The 26,122-nt window shown below is 35.5% G+C and overlaps 1 protein-coding gene across 4 annotated transcripts in view; it reads right to left on the bottom strand.

Moving 5' to 3' along the window:
- SCN9A (sodium voltage-gated channel alpha subunit 9) overlaps positions 1–26,122 on the bottom strand; it is a 159,817-nt gene that overhangs the window by 34,519 nt on the left and 99,176 nt on the right. For all 4 annotated transcript variants that reach the window (XM_072810932.1, XM_072810934.1, XM_072810933.1 and 1 more), the window contains 2 exons: positions 24,026–24,502; positions 1,247–1,367 (listed from right to left, as the gene is read on the bottom strand). In XM_072810932.1, the coding sequence (XP_072667033.1) occupies positions 1,247–1,367; positions 24,026–24,502 (598 nt within the window). The remainder of the gene's footprint in view (positions 1–1,246; positions 1,368–24,025; positions 24,503–26,122) is intronic.

Below are 26,122 nucleotides of genomic sequence, written 5' to 3'. Positions count from 1 at the left end.
TCACTGAGGATGAATGCAAGTCTGACTTCTACAAAAAAACTGATGCTGAGAGTAATGGATAGTAAGTCACTAGCATCAACACTATGCTATCATAGCTTCTCTACAGAATTATTAACAACATATTTTTAAAAATAAAAAAAGGAAAAGAATGATGTTAGTAAGAACTGTGGTAATTAGGGACACCTAGGTGGCTCAGAAGTTAAGCTCTGCTTTTGACTCAGGGTGTGATCCTGGAGTTCAGGTACCAAGTCCAACACTGAGCTCTCTGAGGGGAGCCTGGTTCTCCCTCTGCCTATGTCTCTGTCTCTCTCTCTCTCTGTGTCTCTCATGAATAAATAAATAAATAAAATCTTAAAAAAAAGAACTGTGGTAATTAATTTGTACTATCTCATTTAATCTCCTGGATACCCCTACGATTCAGATGTGGTTGTTATGCCTATTTCACAGATGAGGCATCTGAGATAAAATATTTAAAACTGTGCTCAAGGTCTCAGAGAGTTATCAGTGGCCCAAGTAGAACTCACATATATCAGGCTCCAAAGCTTGTTACCTACACTATCGTATTATACTGCAACTCTAGTATAGGTTTGTGTTTTTACTTGAATGACACCATATTTGAAAATACTATACATTTCCATAGGTCAAGTTCAAAATCCCTGAAACATTCCAGGAGTAGTAAGTTCAGTAAGTCAGGAAGTGAAAAGGAATCAAAGGAGGTACTGTTGGAAAAGAATAGACTGAAGTGCAAAGGGCTTTACATGCTATGTTAAGGACTTTGGGTTTTATCCTGTAGACCAGTGGTTCTCAGCTTCTAGTGTGCATCAGAATTCCTTGGAGGATGTAAGCCCTGTCCCCAGAGTTTCTGAGCAACTTGTGATTTCTGTGATGAACATGGGGCTAGAAAGGAAGAGGTCAGGGCTGACTCAAAGTCTTTAGCTTGAGAGGGAGGATAGATCATGATGTCACTAAATGAGATAAAGACCAGAAGAAGCTACGGATTTTATGGGGGAGAACTCACTAAAGTTTGTTTTGAACTTCTTATACTTAGCATGTTTAAAGGCAACCAGCAGAGATGACCAGTGGGGAATTGGAAGCATATCTAAAAATTAAACGTGAGATTTGGGGTAAAGATAATGATTTAAGAATCAACACAGAAATAGACTTTTGAGCTACAGACATGGATAGAAGATAGAACCCCAAATATCAATAAATGGATGGCTAACCAATGCTTTGATTTTTCTCTTACCATCTGTAAAACAGGCCTCTGGCTCATCTGAATTTACAGGTTCAGCCTCTGCTTCTTCTCCTTCTCCTGGCAGAGGGTTATCAACTGTGCTGCACTCAGAGGAACTCGACCGGTTCAATCTCTAAAAAGAAATTGACCGCCCCCCCAGACAGTTCATTTAGTTCATTCAAATCTTATATTTAAGATTTTTTTGATTTAATAATCAAAGTCATGCAAAGTGTTATGAAAAAAGATCAACAGTATGATGGCCATAAAAACGTATAAACACATATCGAGGTCAAATAACCTTACAATACATCTATGCTTGATCTTTCTATCTACACATCCTGTGAAAAATAAATTTTATTATTTTTAGTATGCTAACAAGTAAGTATTTAGAATTAGCATAAAGTATATTTTTACAAACTATAACATTTGCAAAGTACTGGTCACATTTTCATTTTTTTATGTTTAATATAAATTTGTGTACACCAATAATTATTATATTCAGACAACCAAGACCGCAGTAGAAATGATACAAGTGCCAAATTGCCAATGCCTGATAATTGAAAGATCATATCCTGACAGTTGGCAGAAGAGCTTGTTGATACTTAAAATTTTAAAAAGAAAGAAATTAATGCAAAATTAAATTCAAACATATTTCTTCTATTATCTCTTGGATTTAAGAATATGTACCAGGATGATATAGATAGAAGGCTTTTCATCAAGACAAAATAATGTCAAATATTATATTGGAATCAAAATGCCAAAGACCATGGTAATTATTTCATCCAACACCACCCATTTTAGTATAAGATTTCAGGATATAGTTGAAAAGATCAGAAAGTATTATTTATACTGTCAAAAGATAGTGGCTACCAAAGTAAGCACCACATGCAAACTCTGAAACGAAGATTCAATGAAATTAAACATGGCAGACTCACACATGACAGGAATGAATTCATTGTCATTATGATCATACAGTTGATCATAACACAAGTTTTTCCCGCCCAGAAATTTATGATCAAACATGATGTTTACAAACGTACACATACACAAAGTTTTAGAAAAAATACATACAGCAACTGTAGCAAAACTCTGTCAATTTTTCCTAATTTTGCTTTATAAGGGGTAGAGCAGGACATCAATGGAAGAGTTCATTTTTCATTCTCATTTGCTAAACGACATGTGAATATTGAAAACTACTAGTTATTTCAGCACATGCTCCCCTTATTAAGATTACAGCTTTACTAATTTTTTAAAGAATAGTTCAACAAATACAAGGGCTAAAAGTGAGGAAATACTCGTTTCCATTAAACGGATTCCTTAATCTATTAATTTGCATTAATATCATAGGCCTAATCCAAAATACTAATTTTTAGAGATTTACTGGGAAGCTAAAAGTGTTTTTAATGGTTACCACATTCTCAGTGCTATTATTATCACACATTATTCAACATCAGTAAAAAAGGCATTGATACAGTATTGTACATATGGAATGATATAAGTAAAGTTGTTTTTATAGTGAGAGTAAAGAATTATGAATACTCTAATACTTATAAGCTATTGGTATAAAGGCATTCTTCCCACCAGGGCAAACTGTTTTATAATAGTATCAGCTATGAAATTTCATTTAAAAAGCAGACTTAAATTGATTGAAGTGAATCACTGAATTGATCTAAAATGACTTTAAAATAAATAGACATTAATAATAAGACGATATATTTAAGGTTTTAAAATATACATTACTCCAAGAAATAATGGGAAATGTATAATTACTAATATGCCCTACTGTGCCAATTAGCACAAAAACTAATTTTAAGTATAATATCTAAAAGACTACAATTATTTGATGCCCTCCATTCTGGACTTCTCAGCTATCTATGGACTTTCACCAGGGAACTGAAAGACAAGGTACTATGATTCTACGGAGATGAGACCAAGTCCTTCAAACCTGAAAAATGGATTTTTGCCCTGGATTTTGAGGCAAAGCTGTGGAAGAAACAGCTAACAGAAAGAATTCAAAGCACTTTCCTGCTATTAGCCAAAATATTGACAACTAGCAAATAGTTCTCATGGTTTTCTCTAAGGTGGTAACAATTTTTAAATAAAATGATTCTAATTTGTAGAATGACTCTTCAGTCTAAATTAATGAAAACATCTCGAATCTCAGTATTTAGCTTTCTCACCGAGCATTAACAAAGAAGATATGCCAAGTTAATTTATAAGCAAATAAAATTAAGATGATTTTATAAACTATATCTTGTCATTTCTGAAACTTTTTAAAAATAGAAATTATGGCAAATTTTTTTTTGTCAATTCAATTCAGAGTTTGGCTCAAATTCTTTATCATAAATGACAGTTTTTCAAGACTATTCCTCATCAGAACAGACATTACCAAAATATTTGATATGAACTATAGTTTGTATCATAAGCCAAATTGCTATGGCTTTTTAGAAATTCAAGTTTAAAATGCTTTTAGGAATTCTATGTTTTCCTGTGAATGCATAAAGTATTCACAAAGTAGCTATTTTAATATTGTATATAATATTAAACATTTATGTGCATGCCCTAGTGATGTAGTCAGTTTAGTTCTAATCTATTCAGTCTTTAAATTTAATATTTACTGAAGTGGAAGTTTCTTTAACAGAGTCCAAAAGGATACCTTTAAATAGAAAGGCTAACATCTATAACAAAAACTTTCTCTTGAAGAGAAATGCATTTTATTCTCATAGCTAGTGTTGCTATAGTTAACTACTGAATTTTCTTATTTTCTTGTTTAGTACACAGAGAAGATCATGCCAATCATTTGAATCATTTTACATAATTAATTATATTATTATTTTTATATCTACAAACTCAATCACTTGTAATTATTTTCCTTTCTTGTAATATTGGGAATAGAAGAATTATTATATTACACCAAGACTGTTGAAATAAATACTTTAGCATCAAAAATGTCCCTTTCAGTGTTATAAATAGGCTATTTTGTGTGAATTTTATTTTTAATAAACAGTTAAGTATACTTTTCATCTATTACTTTTTTCCATGTCAACAAGGATAATTTTTTTTACCTTTGACAGCCTACATATATGCACTGTATAAATATGCACTGTATAAATACAGGATCATATGCTGTAGATTCATTAGCATTAGGAATAGCAATATGCTATAGACAGTATTCTCGCTTTTTTATTGAATAATATGGTGTTGTTTTTAGGTACTTTCTAAAATTTTGTCTTTCTTTCCTTTAAAATCTATATACTCGATTCAAAAATTTTAAATGAACAATAATATATGATAAAAAACAAAAGTCCTTTCTACTCTCTCCCTGATTCTATTACCTTGAGGTACCTACTACACACACACACACACACACACACACACATATATATATCTTCCCATATTTTTCAGTGTGTATTCATAAAACACTGAAGTAGTTCCGAAACATTCTAATCTTGATTGTAAACTACTATAGCTATCTAAGAAGCCCCTTTCAATTATGAAAATATGATCAGGTTAAGATGGCAGAGTAGTAGGATCCTACACTTGCCTTATCCCTTAAATGCAGCTAGACAGATATCAAATCATTCTGAAGACCCAGGAAATTGATCTGAGGACTGAGAGAACAAACTGCACAACTAGAAGTAGAGAAGACCACATTGTGGAAAGTAGGAGGTGTGGAGATGTGACTTAGGAGAGAGAAGGATCACGGGTGCTACAAAGGGGAGGTTGCTGATCATGGACAGTGGAGAGAAAGAGAGAGAGAGAGAGCAGTGCACAGGAGACCATACAAGAAAAACACTTCTTCAAAACCAGTGACTGGGAAAATAAGAGGTGTTGATCATCTTGAGTTTTTACAACTAGAGTTTTAGAAGTCCACACTGTGGTCAGTGTGGAGCTCAGCAGGTGCAGTGGTGCTCCTGTGGATGAGGAGGAGAGACCCTGGAGCACATGGTATGCTGAGCATCCTCTGGGATGCACCAGGAGAGACAGTTTCCCCCTCTTGGTGTGCATCTGGGAGAGGAAGCATTACCTCTCGGGAAAAAAGGCTGTCAGGTGTCATTGTGCTCCCATTCCTTAGCATAGGGGCAGAGATACCTGCTGAGGGTAGCTAACCTGGATGCTGACTTTTTGTTGTGCTTTACTCTAAACTCCAATCTCCTGTGTGTCTGTGTGACTGCCCTCTGGGACAAACTGGCACCAGCCCGAGGATGGTGAGACCCTCAAAGGACCAGTGCAGTGCTGTGCTACACCACATCCCTAAAGTCTGTAGTTCTGAAACTCAGCCAACATGCCTGAAATAAAACACAGGTGTGTTTGTATTGCTGAGAGGAAAGATAGCCTGGATACAGACAAGGTGGAGGCAAGGATCTAGGGAAGCCTAGGATACACAAGGGGAGATTGTTCACTCTTTTGTGAGGGCTTCCTGAGCAGCAGTGGGCCTGAATTCCCCTCTGCAGGATGAAGGAGAGGGCTGGCACCATTTTTCGCTCCTGCCCATAAGCTCGCACTGACTTCAGTAAGTATAACAGCACCAACAGTGGAGGCCTGAACCACTTAAGCCAGCCCCTGCCCTCCTGTACTCTTCAGGTGCTTCTTTACTAGGGTAAGTGTGCCTGAGAACCAGAGCAATGGGCCCCTCTCCCAGAAGACCAGCACAAACCCCTGCATGCACCAAGTCTACTGATCACAGAGTGCAGCAAAGCTTCAGCTCTAGTAGAAAGAGGATCTGGCCTCATTTAACAAGCAGAACAGAGCATATCAAGTTAAGACTTGCCACACACTCAACAAGGTCCAAACACTCCTTACTGCAGGCATGAAGCAACTCTGCAGAGAACTGATCTGAGGAAAGAATAGCCAAAACACAGTAGCAGAGTGCACAAAGCATGCAACAGAAATACTTCCTTAAGTGCCAGGTCCTGGACAGTATATGACCTTTTTTTCATAAAGCTATAATTCTCAGAAGCAGGAAACATCGCAGGCTTTCCTAACACACAGGGGAAGACAGAGCTCTAGACAAAATGCCAAGATGGAGGAATTCATCCCAAAAGAAAGAACAAGCAAAGGTCACAGACAGGTATCTAATTGAAACAGATATAAGTAATATGCCTGATATAGATTTTAAAGCAACAATCATGAAGATACTAGCTGGACTTGAGAAAAGCATAGTAGACATCAGAGAATCTCTTACTGCAGAAAACAGACCTAAACACTAGTTAGAACAGAAAAAAAAAATGCTATAAATGAGGAGCAAACCAGATGTAATGACCACAAGGATAGAAAAAGCAGAGGAACAAATAAGTGATATAGAAAATAAACTTATGGCCTTAGGGAACTCAGTGACTCCATAAAGCATAATAATATTCATATCAAAGGAGTCCCAGAAGAAAAGGAGGAAAAGGGGATAAGGTTTATTTGAGCAAATTACAGCTGAAAACTGCCTTAGTCTGGGGAAGAAAATGGTCATCAAATGCAGGAGGCACGAAGAACTCCCATCAAAATAAACAAAAGCAGGCCAACACCAAGACATAGTAAAATTTGCAAAATACAGAGCTAAGGAAAAAATCCTAAAAGCAGCAATAGAAAAAAAAATCGCTAACTTATAAGAGAAGACAAATTAGGTTAACAGCAGGCCTATCCACAGAAACTTGATAGGTCAGAAGAGAGTGGAATGATATATTCAACATGCTGAATGGGAAAAATATGCAGCAAGAATATTTTATTCAGCAAGGCTATTATTCAGAATAGAAGGAGAAATAGTTTCTCAGACAAACAAAAACTAAAGAAATTCATGACCACTAATTCAGCCCTACAAGAAATATTAAAGGGGACCCTTTGAGTGGGAAAGAAAGACCAAAACTGACAAAGACTAGAAAGGAACAGAGAAAAATCTCAAGAAACAACAACAGGTAATACAATGGCATTAAATTCTCATATATCTATATTCACTCTAAATGTAAATGGGTTAAATGTTCCAATCAAAAAACATAGGGCATCGGAATGGATAGGAAAAAAAAAGACCCATCTACATGCTGCCTACAAGAGATTCATTTTAGAACTAAAGAGACCTGCAGATTGAAAGTGAGAGGATGCAGAACGATTCATCACGCTAATAGATGTCAAAAGAAAGTCAAGTAGCCATACATATATTAGACAAACTAGATTTTAAACCAGTCTGTAACAAGAGATGAAGAAGGGCATAGTATCAGAATAAAGCAGTCTATTAAGCAGTCTATCCACCAAGAAGATCTAACAACTGTAAAATTTAGGCTCCCAACTTGGGAGCACCCAAATATATAAAACAATTAATAATAAACATAAATTAACTCATTAATAATACGATAATAGTAGGGGGCTTTAAGACTCAACTCACAGCAATGGACAGATCATCTAAGCAGAAATCAGTAAGGAAACAATGGCTTTGAATGACACACTGGACCATATGGACTTAACAGATATATTTAGTACATTTCATCTTAAAGCAGCAGAATACCACATTCTTTTTGAGTGCATATGGAATATCCTCCAGAACAGATCAAATACTGGGTCACAAATAAGACCTGTACAAGTACAAAATGATTGAGATCATAGTATGCATGTTTTCAGACTAAAATGCTATGAAACTGAAGTCAACCACAAGAAAAATTTGGAAAGACCACAAAACATGGAGGTTAAAGGACATCCTACTAAAGAATGAATGAATCAACCAAGAAATTAAAGAAGAAATTAAAAAATACATGGAAGCAAATGAAAATGACAACATTTATCATTTTCCAAAATCCCTGGGAAGAAGCAAAAGCAGTCCTAAGAGGAAAATATACAGCAATACAGACCCAACTGAAGAAGCAAGAGAAGTCTCATATACACAACCAAACCTTATACCTAAAGGAGCTTGAAAAGGGAATCTGACCAAACATTTAAAGAAGAATTAATATCTATTCTTCTCAAACTGTTCCAAAAAGTAGAAATGGAAGGAAAACTTCCAAATTCATTCTAAGAGGCCAGCCAGCGTTACTTTGATTCTAAAACCAGGCAAAGAGCCCACTAAAAAGGAGAATTACAAGCCAATATCCCTGATGAACAAATGGATGCAAAAATTCTCAACAAGATACTAGCAAATTGAATCCAACATGACATAAAAAGAATAATTCACACAATCAGATGGGATTTATTCCTGGGCTGCAAGGATGATTCAATACTATAAATCAATCAGTGTGATACACCACATTAATAAAAGGAGGATAATAACCATATGATCCTTTCAGTAGATGCAGAAAAAGCATTTGACAAAGTATAACATCCATTCTTGATAAAAACCTTCAATAGAGTAGGGATAAAGGGAACATACCTCAACATCATAAGGCCTTATTATGAAAGACTCACAGATAATATTATCCTCAATGGGGAAAAACAGAGCTATGGGCAGGGAGAAGACAGGTATTTCTACTCTCACCATTGTTATCTAACATAGTCCTGGAAGTCCTAGCCCTAACAATCAGATAATAAAAAGAAACAAAAGAAGTCAAAATTTCACTATTCACAGATGACATGACACTCTATGTAGAAAATCCTAAAGACTTCACCAAAAAAGTTGCTAGAATTGATATATAAATTCAGTAAAGTCACAGGATATCAAATCAAAGTACATAAATCTGTAACATTTCTCTACACCTATAGTGAAGCAGCAGAAAGAGAAATCAAGGAATCCATCCCATTTACAGCTGTACCAAGACTGTATGATACCTTGGAATAAACCTAATCAAAATGATAAAAGATCTGTACTCTGAAAACTATACAACACTGATGAAACAAATTGAAGAGGACACAACCAAATGGAAAACATTCTATGATCATGGATTAGAAGAACAAATGTTAAATGTCTATGCTACACAAAGCAATCTATACATTTAATGCAATTCCCATCAAAACACCACCAGCATTTTTCAACAGAACTAGAAAGAACAATCCTAAAATTTATATGGAACCGTAAAAGATCCCAAACAGCCTAAGTGATCTTGAAAAAGCAAAGCAAAGCTGGAAACATCACAATTCTGGACTTCAAGCTATTTACAAGGCTGTAGTCATCAAGACGATATGGTACTGACACAAAAAAAGACACATAGATCAATGGAACAGAAGAGAAAACCCTGAAGTGGACAGAAAACCATATGGTCAACTATTCCTTGACAAAGCAGGAAAGAATATCCAGTGGAGAACAGTCTCTTCAACACATGGTGTTGGGAAAACTGAACAGCAACGTGCAGAAGAATGAAACTGCACCGCTTTCTTACACAATACACAAAAATAAAATAAAAATTGATGACAGAATCTAAATATGAGATAGGAAACCATCAAAATCATTGAGGAGAACACAGGCAGCAGCCTCTCAGATTTCGGCCATGGCAACTTCTTACTAGACACTTCTCCAGGGACAAGGGAAACAAAAGCAAAAATGAACTATTGGTACTTCCTCGAGATAAAAAGCTTCTGCACAGTGAAGGAAACAATCAATAGACCTACAAGGAAACTTATGGAATGGGAAGAGATATTTGCAAATGACATATCTGATAAAGGGTTAGTATCCAAAAGCTATAAAGAACTTATCAAACTTGACACCCCAAAACCAAATAATCCAGTTAAGAAGTAGGCAGAAGACATGATTAGACATTTTTCTAAAGAAGACATCCAGATGGCTAACAGACCCTTGGAAAGAACAACATCTCTCATCATCAGGACAATACAAATCAAAACTACAATGAGATATCACCTCACACCTGTCAGAATGGCTAAAATTAACAACACACAAAACAGCAGATATTGGGAAGCATGTGGCAAAGGGGGAACCTTTCTATAGTGTTGGTGGGAATACAAACTGGTGCAGCCACTCTGGAAAACAGTATGGAGGTTCCTTAGAAACTGAAAAATAGAACTACCCTATGACCCAGCAATTGAGCTGCTAGGTATTTACCCAAAGGATACAAAATACTGATTTGAAGGAACCCATGCATTGTGATGTTTATATCAGATATTACCAACAATAGCCAAGTCATAGAAAGAGCCCAAATCTCCACTGACTGATGAATGGATAAAGAAGATGTGGTATACACACAATGGAATATTACTCAGCCATCAAAGAATGAAATCTTGCCATTTGCAGTGACATGGATAGAGCTAGTGTATTATGCTAAATGAAATGTCAGAGAAAGACAAATACCATTACAATTTCACTCATACGTGGAATTTAAGAAATAAAACAGATGAACATGGCAGTAAGAAAAAGAAAAGAGAGGGAGACAAACCATAAGAGACTCTTAACTATAAAGGACAAACAGAGGGTTGTTTGAGTGGAGGTGGATGGAGGATGGGGTAATTGGGTGATGGGATTAAGGAGGGCACTTGTGATGAGCACTGGGTTTTATATGGAAGTAATGAATCACTGAATTCAACTATGAAACTAATATTACACTATATGTTAACTATATAGAATTTAAATAAAAACCTGTAAATTTAAAAATATGATCAAATTAAATGCTTTTAAAAATTCTTCATGGTTCTTCTTTTAAGTCCCTAAAAGGTGTGTTTCTACAACGATGAATATGAGTAGAGACTGTTTAATATAAGTGTCATATTAGAAACTGTCCTAAGCAGGTAAATTTATTACTGACATATCCCCAAATAGGCATTCACATCAGAAAGCTATTTTATGCTAGTACGGATGGTGGTTAATGCTAGTTGGTCATTTCTTATTTCAAAAAATATGAAATACAATTGTTTGATAATTTGATAATGGGGCACTCAAAAGCCAAAAAAAAAAAAAAATCAAACCTACAGCAGAATTATAGAAGACATCTTATTCAAAGAGGATAATTGTGGGGAAAACATTCTAAAGATGTCATGTTTGAAGTACATATTATAACACTGCTTGCTACATATAACAAAACATATTCTTTGAGGAGCAGAGCCTGGAACAGTTATCTCACCTGAGCATCAAAACAAAGAAACACAGAGGACAGCAAGAAGTTGAGAGAAGAAATCAAAGAGAAGGAATGGGCATATAAGGACAGAAAAATTATGGGAGACATTAGTGATAAACTAAGCTCTATTGTATGTCATGAAGCTTAAGAATTCTTTTCATTAGTTTCAAATCAGTATCACCCATCTTTTAATTTTACAGTCTGATTTTACAATTGGTATTCATAATGAGGGCTCTCAATCATTAAAGGGTTGTAAAAATGGTAAAATCAGAGTATAGGATCAAAGGACCTTTAGAGAAGAATTCCACAAATAGCTACCACACTTTATGTAAGAGGCCAATGTTTTCCAAGTTACCATTCTGTTATGGAATAGCTTCAATTTTAAATATTCTTTTTATGGTCTAGAACCAAAATATGCTTTCCTCTCCCTGGCAATTGTTAGGGCCATTTTTGCCCTCTGAAGAAATGGGAATATTATCTTCCTATAGCTTTTCTAAAATTGGAGATTACCTATGGTATTACCATTTGTGTTTTTCATCTTCAGTGAACTGATATTTAGTTTCTTTACATGGTTTAGTATTCTGGGCCCCTTAAGTCTCTGTGATCCTTTTCTCATCTCTCTGAAATTCTGGTCTCTCTCATTATTCTTTTTAAATAGTAATGCCAGTTAAAAAGTACTGAAGATAGGGCAGCCCCGGTAGCGCAGCAGTTTAGCGCCACCTGCAGCCTGGGGTGTGATCCTGGAGACCCGGCATCGAGTCCCACGTCGGGCTCCCTGCATGGAGCCTGCTTCTCCCTCTGCCTGTCTGTCTCTCTCTCTCTGTCTCTATGAATGAATAAAAAAAAAAAAAAATCTTTAAATAAAAGTACTGAAGATAGGGGACACCTGAGTGGCTCAGTGGTTGAGCATCTATCTTTGGCTCAAGGTGTGATCCTCAGGTCCTGGGACTGAGTCTCATATCAGGGTCCCTGCAGGGAGCCTGCTTCCCCTCTATGCCTATATCTCTGCCTCTCTCTGTGTCTCTCATGAATAAATAAATAAAGTCTTTTTTAAAAAAAACACTGAGGATACCCTGAAGAGTCAACAGTATTTTCCTTCTGTTATCTAGATTTTCATTTTACTTCTGCTTAAATAATTAGAAAGTTTTAATTACCAGTTACAATAAACTCTTGATTCACATTATAATCATGGGCAACTAAGCCCCAGCACTTTTTCAGAGACAGGGCAAAAAGATGGAAGTTTTCCTTTCCTAGTGTTCTTGATGACTGCTACAGAAACAGCTTGTAGAGAACAGCTGCTTGTTCCCCAGGAAATCTACTCAAGAATTCTGTTGTAGGGTCAACGTGATATAGTTTCAGATGATGGAGAAATAATGGGGTCAAATCTCAGGCACCACCATGGAAATTAAAAATAAAGCAAATGATTTCAGGGAGAGTTCTTACTCTTCCCCAGAATCTTCTAACTAGGGCACTTCCTATCCAATAACATGACAACTTATATGCCTAGAAGGTTAAGATCTTGCATAGAAAAACAAATGAGAAAAAAAAAAATTTGGCCACACAAGAAGATTGGCCTGGTTACAGATTTCTCGGCTAGATCCTGCAGTGTCCTCTTGGACATCCTAAAGGCAAGGGCATTCATGGATAATGCCTTGCCATGTGATCCACCAGCCATATTGAAGGGCTCTGTGTAAAACCCAGAACTCCTATCAGCAGAGAATAGATGTTTAAGTAGCTGGAATGCAGTGGGTCAAATCAGAGAGAATATCTCAAACACTAGGAACAAGCACTTGAACAGTTCTACTACTGAGGCCCACCAGAAGTGGGTAAATAAGGATTGGAACACAGGCAAACAGGACAGCAAAATGTGAGGGACAAGTGCAGACTCTAAGACTCAAGCTCATCCATTATTTAGAACTAAAAAAAAAAAAAAATAACAAATAAGAAATAGACTACTTGTAGATCGATGCTATCCCCTAAAACCATGCAAAAAGAGGCAAGGGCAAGAAAAGACACATTACCTATACCTGTATGCATACTGTTGTGTATGGATGCATCTTTATTCAGATTCTAGGGGGAGGAAATTTACTACATTTTGAAATAAAATTGTTTTACAAGAGAATATTGCCACCTACCTGAAATAGAGAAATACGTCTTTTACTCAGGAGTACCTTTAACATTAACTTCAAGTAAACTAGAACAATATTAGTTTTTTTTTATTGGAAACTGTTTGTATTATTATCCTTTCAGTGTATCATTTTTAAGATAAAGTTTTGCTTTCAACATTGCACAATGGAAAACAACAATACAAACATCCCAACAATGACAGAGCAATTCAAAATGTGAACTGGATTCTTTAAAAAAAAAAAAGGCAAGATTCTTATTAACATGGATTTTTTTTTTCACAAGAAGTTATTTATTAGAGTTCAGCCATTCAACAAACTATACTAAAATTAAGACAAAATGTATCCAAGTGGCATATTTTCTTTATACTTGTTAGAAATACTAGATAAGGAAATCCATTAAGACAAAATGTATCCAAGTGGAATATTTTCTTTTATACTTGTTAGAAATACTAGATAAGGAAATCCACATGAATTTGTCTCTAATTTTATAAAAAGTGTTTCATGTCTTATTAAAAGTTTTAGTGTTCAGGGCAGCCCGGGTGGCTCAGCGGTTTAGTGCTGCCTTCAGCCCAGGGCCTGATCCTGGAGACCCAGGATCGAGTCCCATGTCAGGCTCCCTGCATGGAGCCTGCTTCTCCCTCCACCTGTGTCTCTGTCTCTCTGTTTCTCATGAGTAAATAAATAAAATCTTTAAAAAATAATAAAAGTTTTAGTGTTCACATCATCCTATGTTCCATTTAAGCCTCTTACCTTCTTGATGCTATGCTGTATATCTCCTTATGATATATATATCCATAATAAGAAACACTCTCATCAGTGTATGATCTTGTTTTTAGATTCAAATAAAGCATTTCAAGCACTTATAACTCATTCATCCATAGGCTGGGCCTAATAAATTTTAATTGATGCATTTTATATATGATCAAATGAAATCAAATGTTAGTTACTGAACCAATTAAAGAAATAAAGCCTTAGTTATCACTGTTCTTAAAATCATTTCAAAATATATTCAAAATTTAGCCTAGAAGCTAAGTACTTTGGCTCTGTCCCCAACTTCCTAGTTAGGTACTCAGAACACAGCTTACTTGTATGAGTCTTAATTTCTGCAAATACAGGTCTAGTACTAGAAAGTTCCTTTTATGTTCTGAGATTTTATGGTTATGCCTGAAATATTTTCACACAAAAATGGTTTCTTAATAGAGTTTTAATTTACTAAATTTAAATGTGATAATTTATTTTTTCAAGCTTTGGTGAGATATAGTTGACATATAACATTGTGTAAGTTTAATTGATGATTTGATACATGTATATATATAGTGTGTATATATATATACACATATATATGTATGTCTATGTATATATATATTTACCACATCCTTCCCACACATAATTACAATTTGTTGTTGTTATGAGGAAAATATTAAAGTTCTACCCTCGTAGCAATAAATGTGACAATTTAATGTGACATATATTAAATGAGGTTGGATTAGATTACTAGAGGAAGTTGCTAGAGGTTTTCAAGTTAAATGTTGCTTCAATGGCTTCTGTTACATTCTATATATCTTACTTTTATAATCCATCCAATAAAAATCTACAGATCATGCACTTGAAATCACCTAAGGACATGAGAGATATATATATCAAGGAAGTCATCAAGAGAACCACAAAAAATGATGGAATTGCCCCTGTGACATGCTATGATGCCAATTCATCTACAGAACAATTGTATATGTTTCTACTTTCTTGCAATGGGTCAGGCAGAAACATTTTGTAGCTGAACAGCATGCATGACACTGAAAAAAATATCATATATGTATGATTTTTTTTTTTAGATAACCTGTATAAAAGTGGTCACATATGTCTCTGTCTGGTTAAAAGCACAGAGCTGCATCCTTGATTGATCCAGTTTGGTTTTACCCCTGTGAGAAGTAAGAAGGTTAGGTACTGAAGTTTAGAAATGCAGAATGATGAAATAGTTTAGTCAACTGATTTAAACTGTTTAAAGTCACATACCTGTAAATAAAAATTAGTTATATGCTAGAAAACATATGCTATATGCTCAATGTAAAGCAGCATCTTTGAAACACAGTAATAAGACTGAGTATCATTCAACATAAATTTTAAAACACTCAACAGTCATATAACTATTAGGTGATAAGTTTAAATATTATAATGTGCTAAGGAAATCTTTTGCATTCCGCTTGCTCTTTATAAAAACCAGTTAAAAATAAGTGAATCAAAAAAAAAAAAAAGTGAATCACTGACCTCTACCTCTGAAACCAATAATACATTATACATAAATTAATTGAATTTAAATAAGAAATTTAAAAATAAAAAAAAAGCGATCGTCAATTTTGGAATGAGTGACAGTAGAAGTGTATAGTTTTTAAAAAGTATATTCTAAAATTCATATTTCTTGATTAATTTTTAATTATCAAATTTATTTAATTTTGACGTTTTAAACAACATTGAAAGAAAAATGTTTCCAAATTAATCAAAATATAAAGAATAAGAAACACTGGCTCAAACCTCAGACTAAAATTTCACTGTTTTTAGACACATAAACAAATCCAGTAAAGTGGAAAGATTTTTCAAATAGTTTGAAACCAATCTGCAGAAAAGAAATGGTTAATTAAGTAAAATCCTATAGGAGTCTATTTTGTTTTGTTTTGTTTTGTGTTTTTTAAGAATCTATGCAAAAAATTAGGATCAATATCAACTTATTAAGGTATAATAGTATAAAATAATTATACAGTTGTATAATTATAACTAATCCCTAAATTTTGCCAAACCAAATGCAATTCTGGAAGAAATTATTTTCTGAACTGCAATAATGAGAAGAAATCTAAATTTCCATCTTGATGAAGGCAATAACTGTTTGAGGAAAAAACTTCATAAAAAATCTAAAGAGACACCGAATAGCAACGTAATTAAAACCATCATAGAGTAAAAAGACAAAATCTTTAACCTCGCTGACTACAAATATTTAAACAGTTTTTAATCAAATCAATGCAATCAAAGGAATGCATTTCATAACAAGTAAGCACATTTAACTTTCTCCAAAGATAATGGCTTTTACAAGTGAAAAGACTGGATACTGAATAGATGAATGGGTGGCTGGATTACTGAATCAGTGAATCAGGTAAGCAATATGAATGTCTGTTCTGCCTGGGATTTCCTTCTCCACTGTATCCACTCAATGAAATGATCTCCATCCTTTAGGGCCTGGCTCAAATGCTACCTCCTCTGACATGCCCCCGACTGAGACTCTTACCCAATGCATCCTCAGTGAACTGGTTTATTATTCTGTTATGGAATGTGCTTTGTTCTACTCTGTTATATTATTGAGGTAGACTATAACTTAGTAAGTCAGCATTAAGGAGGACTAGAAGCCAAATATGAACCAGCAAATGCACAATACCACTATACCAGAAATTTTGATCCTTAATTTTGAAATTTTGATGCAACATTGTAGTACATAACAGAAAATAATTATATTACTAGTCACATCTTGCCCTTCTATGGCATGTAATATGGTGCTTAAAGCTTGGAGTTTAAATTTTTAAAATACCCCCAGAAACATCAGTGACTAATCAGCATCATTTCTTAATGATGTGTTTGAGTTATCTGTAAATATACATGAATAATATCCATTTTCCTGGCTGTCATAAGGAGGAAAGTTGTATATAAAAGTGGCAAATATATACAATTTTTACTTGGTCTTTTTGGTGCTTTCTTCTTGTGGGTCTACTTCTCAAGTGTTGAGCTGCTCACTTGTCCTCTTACTTTCTGTGGTCCTTGTAGTGTAGTGGATGCTGTGCTGTACTGCACAGATCCCCCCTTTCAGGCAAGCCTCTCATTCTTCCAGCTACCAGGAGTGTTAGGGGCTGAAGGTTCACAGTTGAGCTCTTGCATGGGAACTGTCATGCAGAAGAAGACTGCCTCACCCAAGGTTACACCTCCTCCCCTGGAAAGGTGGAGAGGGAACCTGCATTCAGTGACTCATTGTTGGGAGAACACAAAGAAAGGCCTGACCCCCTTGCTTCAATCAGGACTACTCCAAAGGGTCATCCTTGTACCTATAGGAGTTGCCCATAGGATCAGCAGAGGCATCTGCATTTTGATCTCTCCCTGTATCCAATCATCTTGCTTCCCTCACTTCTTACAGGTGTTAGGTGTTGCTCCTGAGAACACTCCCCAGTAAATCTACTACACACAGATTTCTCTCCCAGAGCTGACTCCCCATATATCGTATGCTTAACATAAATTAACACATAAGATCCTAACCTGTCCACAACTGTGACTTCTCCTCTTTAACGAGGACCTAAGTTTTTAAATATATACTGTTTGGCATCACTTGGCTATCCTCCAAGTACTTCACAAATTAAGATGTTTCCAAATTAAACTCCAAATCTACTCTACCTCCTAAATTTCTCCTCTTCCTACACATTCATTAATAGCACTGATATCTATCCAGTCTTCTAAGATAAAACCTATTGTCATGAGTCAATCTGTGTCTCCCAAAAGGGTGCTGAAGTCCTAACCCCTGGTACACTTGAATATGACCTGAAATAGGGTCTTTGCAGATACAGTTAAGATGAGGTCACTAGGAGTGGGCCTTAATCCAGTGTAAGCAGTGGCCTCAGAGGAAGAAAAGACACACACACACAGGGAGAATAACATGTGATGATAAGGAGCCACCATCAGAAGCTAGGAAAAAGCAAGGCAGGATGTTCTCTAGAGGCTTCAGACAGTATGGCTCCACCAAGACTTCCGTTTGAGACTGTTAGAACTCTAGAACTGTCAGAGAATACATTTCTGTGTATAAAGCCGAGTTTGTGATACTTTATTATGGCAGCCATGGGAAACTGATACACCTTTGGCAATGATTCACAACTCCCATATCTAGACCCTGAGGCTCTACATATTAACGTGGAAGTAATCTCAAAGTTTATCCCCACTTGCCACCATCATTCCCTTAGCTTGAGCCCTTATCAATTGTCCTTTGGATAAGTGAAATAGCTTCCCATCTTCTCCTCTTTCTTCTGGGCTGGGCTTTATTACACCCCCAAAGAAATTTTCTTTAAAAGTACAAGTTTGCTAGCAACAAGGTTAACAAAACAAGACCCTAAGTTACTCTTTCTGTTAAATAAAAAGAAACATATTTTAATCTCTTGTCATGGTACATCAAGCTGTTCACTAACTGGTTCCAATCTACCCCAGTTACCTACTACTACTTCCCACCAGGCCATTGTCATATGTATTTAATGGGCCTTTTTACATCTGGATGCTTCCACATACACTTAACTCTCTACCCCTATCAGAAAGGTCTCTCACTTACTCTGTAGAAAGAATTTCTCTTTTCTTTTTTTTTTTTTTTGATAGTCACACACACACACACAGAGAGAGAGAGAGAGAGAGAGAGGCAGAGGGAGAAGCAGGCTCCATGCATCAGGAGCCTGACGTGGGATTCGATCCCGGGTCTCCAGGATCGCGCCCTGGGCCAAAGGCAGGCGCCAAACCGCTGTGCCACCCAGGGATCCCGAATTTCTCTTTTCCTCATAAAATCTCCCTCAAATGCCATTTCCTCTGTGAAGTATTACAATTTTTTAAAGATTAGTTATACTCTACCCTGTCTGAATATTTTGTCCAAAACCAAACTCTGTTTTAATTTTTTATATATGTTTAATTATAATCTCTGGTTTCACCATGTTTCTTCTCAAAAGCAGGGACCTTGCTTTACTCATTTTATCACTTAAGACAGTGCTGAAGTGTCAAAGACAAAGACTTATAGCCTACATTTACTGAAGAAATGAGTGCACTAATGATGTGCCTTCCTAATGTCTAGCAGGAATATAGTAACTGAAAGAACCTCAGTAAACGTGAGTTGAACAAACGAATGACACTGGTTTCTAGAAAATATTCTCTAATGTATTCCTTTGCGAGTTTCTCCCCCAATGATCAAAGTTAATGAGGGGTTTGTTTGGAATTTGGTTCCTTATGGAAGGTGAAATTTTGCATAAATATGTTTGCAGTGTTTTAAATGATGTTCTCTTGAAGAAGGGAAGTTTGATTATGTAAAATTTGAATATTTCATTGACCTCCTTTCTCCAATGACCTCAGCTAGTTCCATCACAACTTTGATATGTTTCAAAACACTAAACAACTATTAAGTAAATCTAAGTATCTGCCTTTGGCTTGAAGAGGAATGAAAGGGCATCTCTCTAGGAGGAAATCTTTACACACAATATTTCCTCTCTGCTAAGCACATAATATGAGCAAATTCACTTAAGTAGTCTTGATAAGTAGATACATTTGTCAAAAGAGCAGTAAAAAAGTACTTGGGGGTTTAGAGTCACAGTGAATAAAACAGCTTCTCTGAAAGTTTTAAGAATCTGTACTACTTTAAAATCACATGAGGCTATTTTTGTTTTTAAATATTTGAAGAAATAAATTTGGATTAATTTAATGTTTTCCTCTGAAATTTGCATATATACTTCTAAAGTCCATGTTACAATTCTATAAGCTGCTTCTTGTTTTTCATCTTTATAGCAGAGAAAGAAGTAATCTCTAGTGATAGAAAACAAAGAGAATGACTCTAATCATCTAAGAAAGAGCTCTCCATTAAAAAAAATTACTTATTTAGCTTTTTGGAGTTTTAAATTTTGAGACTTGGCATAATTGAAAAAAAAAACTATACTTATGAATTCAGTTAAGCCAGATGCCAATCACATTAAATCATTACAGGTGGATGAAAAAAAATTTTTTTTCCTCAGCAACTCTTAGAACCATGCCTGGAGCATAGTAGATCTCAATAAATATTTATTGAATGAGTGGGTGCATTTCATGCTTCGTTTGAGGCTCATAATAAGGAAGCACTTCACTACTAATGGCAAAAATCTGTGCAGTGTGTTGTTAATGTTTGCTGCATGCTTAGAGGACCACAGTGTGCCTCAGGAGGAGGCTGATTTTGAAAGGGACCATTAGTTCAGTGTCTGTATTCTGAGAAGCAGCGACAAGTCTTATTCTCATGGGCCCATGGAAGATATCAGTATGTCTTTCTCAATTCTGAGAAAAACTCTTATCTTGAGAGAAATGCTGATGTTCTATTGCCAATTATTTCCTCAGAACCGTTTAAGATATTTTACTCAACACCTTATTTAAATTCATCTCTTTGGTCATCTTCTGGTAAGGAGTTTTATTATAAAAGATTTTTTCTTCATTCTGGAGTGTATATCAGGACAAGGACACTTGCCTATGTGAGATCTGATAGTAGAAGAAGATGGAAAAGTCTCCATCACGTATAATGGGAAAACAGAATGCTAGGCCATAAAAGAAAATTGTTTTGTTTTCTGTTTTGGTTTGGTTTTTTGATGGAGGTAGGGAGGAGAGGCGTCAAAGGTTAAAGATGTTGTTTCTCTCTGTTCAAAATGCAGATTCTTCAATAGGCAAAGACAAAAATAGCCTCAGCCCCTGAATAAAGAAAATGACATCTCAAAAACCTGGGTCAAAACACGCTAGGAGTGAATTTAGGTTCATTTCCCATATGCCAACTCAATCGACCACAGTGGCCACGGGGAACAGCACTGATAAGGACTCTAAAGTTGCTTTCAGACTTAGGCAAAGAGAGTTTAAAGGGTACAACCCAGAACTGGAGTTTGGAACAAGTTCCCTGGGTCTTTTACACATGAAAATTGTAAACCATTGAACTACATTCTGCTACCTCTCTTGAATTTAACCTGTAGCAGGTAACTGCTTACAGTGTATATGTGACCACTCTATACCCATAACTGTTAATCAGGGACTTACTTTCTAACAAACACGTATCTAATTATTTATCTACATCATTTACTGTTCATTAACTTGTAGCAGGGAACTACTTATAGTGTATATGTGACCACTCAAATCCATACCCATAATAACTGTTAATCAGGCACTTACTTTCCAATAGACATGTATCTAATTATTTACCTACTTTATTTACTCTTCATTACCAATTCTCTTTTGCATATAAAGAAACTAAAAAACAACAACAACAATAAGAGTGTTTTTGTAAATTGCTCAAGATCATAGAGGTAGTAAATACCAAAGCTAGAATTTAAGGCAAATCTTCTATCTCCAGAGGCTATATTCTTAAACATATCCCAAAGTAGTACTTAAGACTTAAATAACCCAAATGTACTGAATCAGGCATTACTTTCTATTGGGTGATCAAGATTTGCTTTGGACAAGGTTTATCAAGACCATGGCAATCACTATTTTAAAGATGCGTTAGGCATGAAAAAATTAGAAAGTTGCACAGGAGGGAATAAGTAGTTCAAAAATTTTGGAACTCATGTGGGAGCTGAAGATTAGGGAGGTTAGCATGGGAGGGTATTAGACACACTTCTGATAAAGAAAATCTGCGGTTTTTTAGTGATTCAAATGGAAAACCAAAATCAAGTCATAATGAGAAACATTTAAATCTTAAACATTTAAATCTCTTAGCTAGAGAGAAAGGCTATAAACATAGGGTTTCACAGTTGGTAACAGCTTAATAGTAGCTCTAAGTTACCTAACAAATTTCCTATAGATCCTGAACTTCTTTAAATCACAAACCCCCTCTGGATGCCACAGATAGTATGTTAATTCTTCAGAAGCCTGGTTCACTACCCCAGAGGAGAAATACTGGGTATTAACTCAATAGGGATGTGTGTTTAACCCTGAAGGGGACAAAGAGGGCAAGGAGGTAGAAACAGGACTGGGTCTCCTGTCATGGCTCTGTCTCTGAGCTAGGCTTATAACTGTGGATAAAGTCACTTCGTCTTACTGCTACCTTTTCAGAAAATGAGGTGCTAAATGGGCAGATCTATAAGATTCCTTTTAAAATGCTATAATTAACATAGTAAGAATAAGATTTTTGCCAGCCAAAGAGGAGATCCATTTAGGTTTTGAGTGAAGGAAAAATGACCAGGTAAGACGATTCTTCCAAATATTAAGATTCAAAGAAGTTTTGATAAACTCTGCCAGCAACCAAAGTGTCTTAACACCTGGAATCCCAAACTTATTTAGAGTCTACCAAGTAATTGTGGCTTTTCAACTCTGGTCTCCATGAACATAAAAATGAGCAATTGAACTTGTTTCCCTTTCCACATGAGACTAGGCTCAGAAGACTGTTCCTGAAAAGGGGTATGTGGAATCTAATTTCCCACCTTCAAGATGAAACAACCATATTTTTGAATTTTAGAGATAGTACTTCTTCCATTTAAAAGTTTTAAAAATAAAAAATATTTGTTCCATACTTTGTCATCTTGGAGAGAATGTCTCTAGCTACTTAGAAATACATAGTCTTAATTTATATAGTCATGTATTCACTCAGTAAGTACTGAACACTTACTATGCACTCAGCACTGCACACACACACACACACACACACACACACACACATCGGAATGTATTTTTATTCCAAATCCATTAGAAATTCATGGAGGGCAGGTCTTAGTATAGGATTAAGCAGATAGAGGGTATGTGATAAACACCTGTCAAATACTTTCAAATGTGACCTAAAGAAAGGAGTAAAATTTTTAAGTGATACCTTGAAACTTTACAGAACTGCCATAAAACTCACATATGGTCCTTATATCCTGTATTAATGAAAACACTGTTCAATTAATAAAACAGTAAAAAACTGTTACTTTAAATATATGCAACCAGGTGTAGAGAAGGAAGATATAAAAAAGTTTTGATAAAAAGTTCCTCTTCTCAATGAGTTTAGAGTACCACTTTACACATACGATATTTTCTCCAAAAAATAAAATAAATAAAATTATTAAGGCTAAAAAATAAATTCAGGAAAAGTCATAAAATTGGGCAGGATTCAAAATGGAGAGAGTTTCTATCTCTTTGGGGAGAAATTAGGAAGGATGCAATAAGCTACTGCTTTTGAACACTCTGAGTACTGTTCTAAGCATTGTTACCCATGTTAATCCATGTAACCTTTAACCTGCCCTGTTATGTAAGGACTAATAATTTTATACATGAAGAATGTCTTAAGAACATGTATAGGATTTTGACAGAAGAAGGAAATCCCAAGCAGAGTGATGCACGAAGCACTTGGGGTGCAGAAGGAAACCAGGCAAACACTAGGGGACATGGACGGTCAGCTGATTGGGGCCATGGTGTGAAGACTTTATCCACAGCCTATAATTCAGGAGGCTTGGGGGGCCAAGCATACTTCAAAGGGGTGACAATGATTAGGATTGAACCTGAGTAAAATTAAACACGTGGCCTGGAGTAGATAGAAAATGCAGGCACAGAGACCAGCTGGGACTCTATCTGGTATGGTTTAGGCAAGAAGTAGTGAGTGCAAAGGCAAAGGTGATAAGGAGTGGTGGATTCAACAGACAGGAAACTGCATATTACTTTACGATCCATAACAAAAGGAAATGAGGGAAGCAAAGACTTAAAGGTACCTGGTGCTTTCAGATCTAGCTAAGTGAGAGAAAATCAATTATTAAGAATCAGTAAGTGTAAAACCTTAGCAGATGAACCTTCAGCAAGCTGCTGTGTAAATTCACAAACCAAAAACTAAACAAACAAAAAGAGAAACTCCTTATCAGTCTGCAATATTAGAAAGAACTTATCTTGGCAAAATTGGAAATTTCGATTGGTTTCACACTGATTAATAACATGAAACAATGGGTATGAAACAATCTTACCCCTTTGCTGTATTCACTATCTGAATCACTGCTAAGTTCCTCAGTATTCATATTTTCCAAATCGGATTCCCCCGGTGCAATCGGCACTGTCACAGTGAGGCTGGGATTATGAATAAATGATTGGCAATCACTTTCTTCCATCAAGTATTTGTCCATGCTGCTTCCAAAACCACTGATTTTCTCTTTTTCTTTGTGGAAATTGTGATCTTTGTTCATTTCAGCAAGTGTGCGGTTAGAGATACAATTTTCCTTCTTACTATTTTGATCTTCTGCTCTTCTTGTGTCTTTGGAAATCTTTGGCTTTTTGGAAAATGCTTTGAGAATAAACTCACGTAAGGTTTGTTTCACATAATTTACTCCCTTCTTAATTCTAGCCACTGCAATCTGGAGGTTGTTTGCATCAGTGTCTTCTTCGATTGCTGTAAGATTGTCTGAGCTAAATGAGCTCAATAATAAAGCCAGAAATAGGTTGAGGACCTACATCAGGATGGGGATGGAGTGTGGAAAAATAAGGAAACAGAACATAAAAAAGAAAATTAGCATATTTTTTCTGAAATACAGGCCCAAATCCAAACCAGGATTAAAGATCCCTGCACTTCTTCCCACAGAGAGAACATGTGATGGGTTAGAGAAGATGCTAGATTCCTCACCACTATCCTCTCCTATCACATATCCTAGCTCCTGGGAACTCTGGGGAGCAGAGGTCAGCCATGCCCAAGAAGGACTCAGCATGAGGAGCAAAGAGACGCTCTCTTCCCTATTATTATATCATTTTTAAGTTCATCTGCAGCAGGAGTCACTTAGTCAAATTCTTTTTCATGGTATAAAAAGCCCTCCTAATGTGTACCTGTAATTAATATTTGTCACCTGTAAGAAAAAGGTAGAACAAGAAAATTATGACAAGAGCCAATTGTGCTGAAGTAACCTATGCCAAGCTCTGTGTTCACTTTTCCCAGAAGATAAATGCCAGTTTGTTGCAACAAATGGAACATATAATACTTGCAAAGCTCCTGCAATAAAATATTCTGTCCATGAATTGTGCCAGCTTGCAACTTAATGAGGCTTTTAAAGCATACAAAAGGACCTGCCCACTGAACCAATTCAACTGAGATAATGGCATTATGACTGAATGGCCTCATGCCAATATTTGGCCCTAGAAGAAATAATAAAAAAGGACAGGACAACTCCTAAAATCCTATTTGTGTACAAAACAATTTGTTTTGCCTCCCTGAGGTAGGGGTCTACGTGGTCTCGACATTGTAAAAACAGAAACGAAAACAAAAACAAAATCTCACAGAGGGTTGAAAGTATTTAAATTATATTTAAATGTTGTTTATATAGGAAACAAAAACGTAACTGAAATACCCTTTCATGTAAGACTCTTCATGAACAAAAACATCTACCTTATTAAAATAATCAAAATTAGGTCAAATCGAAGATAAAAGATTTATGCCTGAATTTGGTCCCACCTAAAACAATTTTTTTCAGACATGTAAGTACAAGAGCACAGGTTAAAAATGTCTATGTAAATATGTTTGATTTAAGAGAAGAGTTTGACAGGGAGCAAAGAGAAAAATCACAGAAAGCAATTGTGATAAAACACTAAGGAACTCTGAACTCTACTTTCAATTTGGTCTTTTTTGTCAATGAGAAAATATATTTCATTATGAGATACATGTTTGTTTGTGTCTAAGTTTTAACCAGAATGTTGATGAGAAGGCAAGGGCTCATTCTATAGCTTTAGTCTCCCTAATCAATGCAAATGTTAATAGATCTTTTTTCCTTTCAAATTTGTAATTAACTTAATTTTTCCACATTTAGTGAGATATAATTGTTATAAAATGTTGCATAAGTTTAAAGTGTACAACATGTTGATTATATATTGCAAAATGATTACCACCACGATGTTAAGGAACACCTCCATCATGTCAAATAATTACCTTTTTTTTTTTTTTTTGGTAGTGAGAACATTTAAGATCTCTCTCTCTTTCTTTCTTTCTTTCTTTCTTTCTTTCTTTCTTTCTTTCTTTCTTTCTTTCTTTCTTTCTTTCTTTCTTTCTTTCAGATTTTATTTATTTGTTCATGAGAGACACATGG

Source organism: Canis lupus, chromosome 34 (genome assembly GCF_048164855.1).
Source record: "Canis lupus baileyi chromosome 34, mCanLup2.hap1, whole genome shotgun sequence".
NCBI classification, from domain to species: Eukaryota; Metazoa; Chordata; class Mammalia; order Carnivora; family Canidae; genus Canis; species Canis lupus.
Note: the sequence above shows the minus strand (reverse complement) of the source record. Positions and strands in the feature narration are given on the sequence as shown.